Source organism: Atractosteus spatula, chromosome 4, assembly GCF_055471065.1.
Source record: "Atractosteus spatula isolate fAtrSpa1 chromosome 4, fAtrSpa1.hap1, whole genome shotgun sequence".
Taxonomy (NCBI): domain Eukaryota; kingdom Metazoa; phylum Chordata; class Actinopteri; order Semionotiformes; family Lepisosteidae; genus Atractosteus; species Atractosteus spatula.
Genome location: NC_142709.1, coordinates 2,179,965 through 2,188,485, shown reverse-complemented (window position 1 = coordinate 2,188,485; position 8,521 = coordinate 2,179,965). Strand labels below are relative to the sequence as shown.

General features: G+C 47.6%; 1 protein-coding gene across 2 annotated transcripts; it reads right to left on the bottom strand.

Moving 5' to 3' along the window:
* Positions 1-1,246: 1,246 nt before the first annotated feature.
* tent5c (terminal nucleotidyltransferase 5C) lies at positions 1,247-7,318 on the bottom strand. 2 transcript variants are annotated; one of them, XM_088914295.1, is made up of 2 exons: positions 7,208-7,318; positions 1,247-6,004 (listed from the first exon to the last, which is right to left on the bottom strand). In XM_088914295.1, exon 2 carries the CDS (start codon positions 5,979-5,981, stop codon positions 4,824-4,826), a length of 1,158 nt encoding a protein of 385 aa, XP_088770421.1. In that variant the 5' UTR covers positions 5,982-6,004; positions 7,208-7,318; the 3' UTR covers positions 1,247-4,823. The 2 variants fall into 2 exon arrangements, with proteins under 2 accessions (XP_088770421.1, XP_088770422.1); XM_088914296.1 differs by lacking the exon at positions 7,208-7,318 and adding an exon at positions 6,227-6,329.
* Between the last annotated feature and the right edge of the window lie 1,203 nt (positions 7,319-8,521).

Genomic DNA, 8,521 nt, shown 5'->3' with positions numbered 1-8,521 from the left:
GGCTCATCGTGCTTGTGCAGGCTATATAGACACAAGGCTACATAAAAGCAGACAGTGGGAGCATTAAGCCATTCGGTAATTAATAGCCCATCGAGTAGAAGAGCTCATCCACCATATCAAATCCTATAACATGGCTGGGTTGGCCTACTACCCTGTATGTAGAAGTGGAAGTAAAACCAAGAAGGGGGGGGGACTTTGCTGTAGCTCTGGAGTCATTCAATTCTAAAGAGGTCCACTGGCTTTGTCACCGATTACCTTGATCAATTCCCATTATACTCTTCCCTGTTCAAAACCAAACACGTCCCACAGTTCTTCCGTGTAGGACATACCTTTAGGTCTTGAAAACGTACTGTAGCTGGTTGCTCTGCTCTGGCCTGATTCCACAGCAGTAACATGGGGATGAGGATTGTACAGGATTACAGCCAGCTAATAAGATTACAGGCCCTGGGACTGCAATCTTATTAACCCATTTCAGTTTTAACAGCATCCTGTAACTTATATTCTAGATTTTTAGCCCCAGTGACCAAAAAGATGTTCATGCAGACATTCTTCCATTAGTAGCCTCTACAAGCTCAGACCATCCCATTCGTACTTGTTTTTGGAATCTGCTTATAAACATTAAAAGCCATCTGCTCACTCTTGAAGTCCGTATCTTTGAATTTTAATTTGCTCCTTGTATCATTTTTGCCAACTGTCCTTCCTTAGTATTGTCTGCAACCATAAAAGTCATCAACATTAGTGATACTAGGAAGAGCAAGGCTTCTAATATTTCCATGCATTAGATTACTAACCCAGCTTGAATATTTTCCCTGATCTGTACACCATCTTTCCACTCACCAATTCTCAATCTCTGAAAGACAACCAAAACACAAATTCAAAAAGACCTAAAAACCAAAATTTGAGCAAAACAGCATGGTGGCGATATTTAATGGAGAAGTGCAGAGTGCTACACGCAGGTAGCAGAAAAAAAGATGCAAAGAAAGCCTGAATCCACATTTAACTGACAAACACCCAAGTTCTTTATCTTCACAGCTGTGGGGAAGCAAACGTAGGATATTGACAGGGGTTGAAATGGAAAGCAATCTCAATTTTTACCTTGTAACTATCATAACATCATTTAGGCATTCCTCCTGTACAACATACTGTAAATGTAATTCAATTCCACAAAATCTGAAAACAAAAGGAGCATTATAGTAAAATAGTTCAGCCCCAACCTCTGTCCATAACAATAAGCCAATAAAGAATATTAGGGGTTCAACAGTTTATTTTTTTTTCCATCTTTACACATTGTCAAAGGAAAACAGTGAGGTAAAAGTGCAAAAATTACAGGATTATACATCGTCATGATGCTGGTGATAACATTTTGGAATTCAAATGACGTTTTATTTCCCCCTCTTCACACTTTCACTATGACCAAAATTCTTAATGCAAAGAGTACAAGCGTTGAACGACTCCCTCCCAGACGAGACGAGACTGAAGTCTATCAAGTACAAACCCAGGACAAGCCAAGGAGTAACACTACATGGAAAGTCAAGGAGAAGCAAATCTTACGAATTTAACTGAATGCACCTTCAACACATACAAACGCCAAAAGGCAATAAGCTAAAAAAAATCCCCACCCACTTCTATAAGCTGTCTGTCACATCCTGTTATGTGAAAAATGAATTGTAATTTAGGCCGATAAAAAAAAAAGACCTCTGCAATACTTTGTAATTGTCATTTGTTTAAAGGACAAAAGGAGTAAATTCCAAACACCCCCCCCCACTCTAAAAATGATCTACTCAAGTACATGGTTAGACATGTTTAAGGTGCACCGTTTGTGCTTCAAGTGAAATTCAATGACTCCCAGCAAAATCGACCCCACACAACTCCCACCACGGCCTGGAACCCAGCATACCCCACCTCATGGAAGAAGGCAGATAAGGCCACAACACTGAGCCATGACACAGGCGGGGGAGAAGGCCAGCAGCGGATGTTGCAGGAGGAGAAAAAGAAAACCCAAAAAAACAATTCACAAATACTTTATTAGTCACAGAAGATGAAGAGGGTCACAGACTACACATGACCACAATAATCCCCAAGACCCTCCAAGTCCCATATTAAAACATTCAATAGCTTATCTGAACAATGTTTGAAGACTTTAAATTACTTAATTGCATTTACTGCGGAATTGAAAAAAAGTGTCCATTATGGCACAGTTTTGGAGACCCATGAAAGAGTACCGCATCCACTAACTATTCTCTATGGTATGGCTTGAATTGCACAATATGATTTAAACTGGGATACAAATTTGCATTTAAAGATCGTGGTCAAACAGCACTTTCGATAAGGATGCCCACTGCAGAAGATCGGACCTTTTTGTTTTTGTTTGTTTTTGTCTGCTTCTAGTAAAATGCCGAGAACGTTTCAGTGGACTGGTCTTTAAAAAATCAGTTTTTATTTCTGGAAAGTAACGAGGGGGGAAAAAAGCATGCTGCTGGAATGGTTACACCTTCAACACGCTCAGAGAAACCGGGGGGTTGTAAAATAAGGTTGCTGTGACGCAAGTCTCCTCACTCAGCTTGTAAGTCCCATCCATGACCAGGAAACAGTCAACAGACCAAAAGCAAAGAAAAACACTGAGCTTTAAATAACACTTCATTCACAAATTCCTTAACAAGGACCATGACTTCCCCCAAGCAGCTATGACTGTGTAGCTATAAAAAAAAAATCCAGCCTACTCATACGAAAACTGCATTACCACTCATACACATTCTGAAATTAACTTACACCCCCCAAAGACAAAAAAAAGGGAAAAAGAGCTAGGCACTTCTGTACTTTTTTTACAAATTCATAGAATACGCTGTTTGGTCCCCTTTCTTATATCCCAACATAACATCCAAAAAGAAAAAAAAGTTCACTCCCCACCACAGTCCCCCCAGAGCCTCACAAACATTGCTGCAACGCAAGCACAATACGCCCTGACCCAGAACCATACCCACTGCTGCAGAAGACTACAGTGACCCTGCAACCAGCTATCTTTTTTTATAAGGGCAGGTCAACAACCCTATGTTTAGGGCAGATAAGAGGGAATACAGTTATCTCTTCACAGCACATCTGAGCATAATACAAGCCACTGAAGTTCAGAGCTAAGTGCCAAGAGGCCATGGAAGAAAAGGGGAAAAAAAACTGAACAAAAAGTTACGTAAGCAAACCGCCGGACGTCTGTAAAGCGATCCGAGTTCCTTCTCCAAGGCAGAAGCTGGTGATGAAGCACGCCCCTACAGAAATGCGGCTGGGGCTCCTGACTAGTCGTTAGGCAGTGGGGGGGGGGTTCGGGGGGGGGACAGCAGCTGGATGCACCGCTCACAAAGAAGCCTGCCCTCAGCCAAAGCACAGGCAGAGCTTGCTTCTGTGCAGGAGGCGGCACAAGCCCTTGCTGCTCCAGAAATCATTTCCCTCACCTTCTTGGCCAAATCGCGTAATGGATCAGAGGCAAACCCTGAAAATGTGTGGTTTCTACAGCGGCAAGAAGTTTGTCAGTGTTAACGCGATATATAAGGTGGCCACGAGGAGTGCCCTGACTGCACACTTCCAGAGATAATTATAGCCTGCTGACACATTCATTGGCTGCTGCCTGCAGACCTGGATCCCATTTTAGTACAAAGCAGCGTGAAGGCACACCAGCTATTCGACACCCAAGCAGACCCTTTTAAGGCAAGGGAAGAACGTCAGGGGCTGAGGACGATCCAATTACCAGCCCGCAGCAAGGACGCGATATTCCAGCACAGAGACCCGAACCCATACTGCCCAAGCCACAACCACCAGCTCTCCTGCAGGGCTGGCTGCCTGCAGCTAGCCATCCGCCAGAGGTGTATCAATACGTTTCCTCTCTCCCAGAGCGGCACAGCACGCACACCTCGCAAGGCAGTAAGCAAAACCGGTATATTCCACAGTGCTGAAGTTAGTAGCAGGGCCCCACTTCCATGGCAAAGGAAATAACAGCCAGAGCACCTCTTCTCTTCCCAAGGTCCGACGGGCAGATTTTTGGAACGTTCCACTGTAATGGAAAGAAGGAAAAGTGTGGGGGGGTGGGGGGAGGGAAAACCTTTTAAGTTGAGGCTTAAATTAAGCTTCCCCCCTGCCACCACCACCCATCTGCAAAGCACTGCCCCTGCCCTGTGCACCCGCACCTCTGCGAGGCTGGAGGGGGCGCGTGGCGATCCGGAGGAAGAGGAAGATGGGACCGGTCAAGTCGCTATTCTTGCGAAAGCAGTTTGCTAATGACCCGGGAGGACAGGAGGCACCTTCAGTTCCACAGTTACATCTCACAAGAACACAACCTCACTCACACAAACAAGGCATTAAATACTTCTTGTGCAATAGCTGCATATTTATGTGCATTAACCCCTCTTTTTTTTTGGTTTGCAATTTTATGTTTTTTTTGGTTTTTAAGCCTTTCCAGTACACAGGAATAATCCCAATTTTTTAACCCCCTTTTTTTTTTAAGAAAGGCTCATTAAATTTTTTCAACAGATCACATACATTTTATACTTTTGGGGGGAAAAAAAAGGCACTCTTAGAAATTGTCCTCACATCTGGACAGAACTGTTGCCACTCGCATTAAGGCAATGTCGCGGTCCTAGACTTGAACAGGATTTATTGAGAAACAAAAGTACTACAAACGCCACGATGGGGCCAAGAGTCTGGAACCATCTCTGCAGCAAAGAAGGAAAGAGAGAGAGAAGGAGCATCGTGTCCTGTGTTGTATCTGCAGTTCACAGCTGATGAGGGAAGCGTTTATTTTATTCCTGGTCCCCTCATCTCAAATCAGTTCTGCTCCTTCAGTTGCACGGCAGCCAGGTGGGATAAGACTGGTTGCAAGAAGCAACATAGTAGTTGCTGAAGTTCAGGTCCCTGACGTAGGGGGCCGGCTGGTAGTAGCAGGTGACGCTGGACGCATCCGGAATGGCGTTCTGCTCCGCCAGCACCCGGAAGGCGAGGAGGGAAATCAAATTCAGGGTCTGCCGCCTCTCGTGGCCCATCAGGCACACGGTGCTCTCGTTCACCACCCTGCGCAGGATCATGAGGTAGTCGTACTTGCTCTTCTCCTCGCCGACGAAGTGGCTCTGGAGGTAGGACTCCAGCTTCCTCTGCTGCTCCACGATGTCGGAGAAGTCGATGAAGAAGCGGGAGCACATGTAGCGCTCCAGGGCCTTGAACCTCTCCTCGTCGGTGGGCCTGAAGTCCCGGACGAGCAGGTTGCAGTACTTCAGCAGCCCGCCCCCCCGGATCTCCTCGGGGTTCTTGGTGGCGATCAGTTTGTTCTTCAGGTGCTCCAGCGCCACCGCGAAGTCGCCGTACACGCTCTCCCCGATGACCGTGGGGTGGAAATGCTTGGACATGGGGTTCTCGGCGCAGTCGTAGTAGAAGAGCAGGGAGTCCAGGACGATCTGGAAAGAGTCCACACTGAACTCGAACTGCCGGCGGATCGAGTCGACGAACTTCAGCTCCACGTTCCTGCCGTTGTTGTTGGACAGCGAGATCAAGCTCCAGCGGTCCAGGTCGGTGCACACCTTCACCAGCTTCTGCACGTAGGCCTCCTTGAGGGTGGTGGGGGTGATCTTCTCTTTGTTCACGCCCTCGGGCAGGAAGTCCAGCAGCGTGCCCAGAACCACGTCCTTGACGAGCTGGAACTCGGCCTCGCTGGGCAGGTCCACCCTGAAAATGACGTCCAGGTCCTTGTAGAGCCAGCCGTTGTCCTGGACCAGCACGTGACTGGCGGTGGACCCGTTCAAGCGCACGTCCCGGACGCGAATCCCCTTCTCCTCCAGGCGGCTCCGCACCATCTGGACGATGTCCTTGAGCCGCACCTCCAGGGTGGGGAAGTTGCCCCGGCCGTGGACGGGCACGGCCTCGGTCATGACTTCGTCCAAGAGGCGCACCTGCTCCCAGGTGAGCACGCTGGAGCACCTGCTCTGGTTGCTCCCGGCTTCGGCCATGCTCAGCTGTGTCTAAATCTCAACTGCCGGGGGGGGGGGGGGGGGGGAAAAAAAGATTAACGTATGACTACAGCAACAGAAGAGAAAACCATTACTAAATTAAAGAGCGCATACCGCACGCTTAACGGATGTGTACCGACGCAGCAACACCAAGCGAATTTAATCATTGTGACTTCACGATGACTCAACAATATGACCTTTACCCAAAGCAAATAGCCCGTTCATTTGTGTCCTGCCTCCTTTACCTTGCATGCAATACACAAAGCAGGTTTTACAGCTCTACCCCTGGGAGACTGCGGCTTTCGGCGACTTGCCCGACAGCTGGGCAGCTCACGGTTTGCATCTCCGTAAGAAAAACTTGACAAGAGTCGCACTCGCTGTCCCACAGAGCAGCCAAGTCGGGATCATTTCAACCAACCCTGCTGTCGTCCTATATAGGTCGCAGCATTTATCTCCTATTAACTACCGACCTTTTAAAACAGCTGGAATCGCCGCGGGAGGGGGGAAAGGCTCGAGTTGCTTTAAATTTTAACTTAGCGATCCGCAACTTCAGAGAACTTGACTAACCACATACACGGCTCAAAGAAGCGCTCGGGGAGCAGGAAAAAGGACGATTTAGTCCTATTTAATGACCACGCATTAAGAAATTCACTTCTATTTTCGTAACCGGAATAAAAGAGACGTACTGTAGGTTGCTCGGCATTTTTTAAAAAGCCGACCGCACTGCGTGATCTCACTCAACACTTAATTCTAGGTTTCGCATAACTTCAGTTTTGTTTAAAGATCAGGCGAAGCAAAATTACGTGCGTGCGACCGATCAGCCTGGATATTGAGTTCCAGGAGTCTGCAAAGCTTTTTTTTTTTCGGATTTAAAAATAAATTAACGTGCGTCTATTACGAGGCGTCTGCAGAAACTTCAACCAACGCAGATCACATGTGTAGTACAGCTACCACATGCGGAAACCGCTAGGTCTCACAAAGCTAACAAAACTCCCAATACCCCCCAAAAACCCAATCCAAACACACGGTTTTAAAGCAAAAGATTTTAACAGACAAGAAGCAAAAGCTCTTCCCCCCCTCCCTCCTAAAAGTAAGCGCTCAAGTTTAAACACCCACCACCAGATGTGCACTTTCAAAAACAAACTCTTACCCCGGACGCGCACTTTTATTAAACACCTTGAACAAACCAAGGCATCGAAACCAGCGGGATACAGAAGTATACTTACTGCGCAGACAGGTTCCGCTCAACACTTGTAAAGGACACACGCAGGAGAGAAACAGCTCTAAGACAGACACTCAAGCCACATCCAAATCCCGCAACCACACTGCTGCGCTGTGAGCACCGGGCCCGCGGAGCGCTCTCTTATACGCCGAATCACTACCGCCGGGAAGCACGCGTATTCCTCCACTGCGGGGCACTATTTTGTTACTCTCCTATATCAATGGAGAGCAAACAACAAAAAAAACAACCTCGTGGGATATGTACGCCCTATTTCAACCAGGGCGAAAACACGACGTTGGGGGGAGGAGGGAGAAGACGACTTCGCCGGGCGGGGGTTTATAACATTTTTCGTCCCCGACCGCAGGACAGTTATCTGGAGAGGCATCACTCCGCGGCGCAGCGTCCCCCGATTGGTCGCCACGCTTTTTGCGTTGCCAGGCGACGGGAAGCGCCCGCTGGATTCAAACGCGAAGCCGGTGCGCTCAGGACAGGCCGCTCAGTCTGGGGGCTGAGGGCGATGGGCGATTATTATCTGGGGGCGTGTGTTGCGCGTTGTACGCTGTTTCAAAACATCCAGTTATATTAAACAATTACAGTATACGAAAGACAGTCAAAAACCTGCTCAATTAGTCGCAATTCGACATCTATACATACGCTCCTGTGCCTGATGGTTACACTGTAACTCTGTGATACACTAAACTACTTCACATCCATCTTGCACTAATTTCCTTTAGGTTTATACAGTAACTCACATCCAACTTGCACTGTTTTCCTTTTGACTTATGCAGTAATTCACATCCATCTTGCACTACTTTCCCTTTGATTTACTGTGTGGTGCGACACGACCAGGGCCGGCGCAACCCATACTTGGGCCCGGGTGCAAGTACAGTAAATACAAAAGCCCCCCTTCTCCCTCCACCAGTGCACACAGAGCAAGAGAGCGGGATTAAAACAGGGCTAACACATTGAACTTGATACTTAGTAACTAGTTATTTTAAAAGTGAAATACACGGGCCCTACCTTACAGCTTGACTCGTCGCAGCAAACTCGGCGATGATATCGCTGAAATCCACCTGCCTTGCGGTGCGGTTCTCTGTAGACCGCAAAGCCGGAGCTGACGGTCTGCCCTGAGACATGCTGGACCTTAGAAGTTGTGATCAGTTCCAGTTTGTTAAACGGGCGTGCAGCCCTGGCGACAGGAACACTTGACATGCTATCACTGTGTTTGGAAACGTAATGGTCTTTTCTGTTCTTTGCGCTTCTCGCTGCCCGATTTACATTTCTGGCTCGCCTTCACGTTGCACACTAACGAACACAG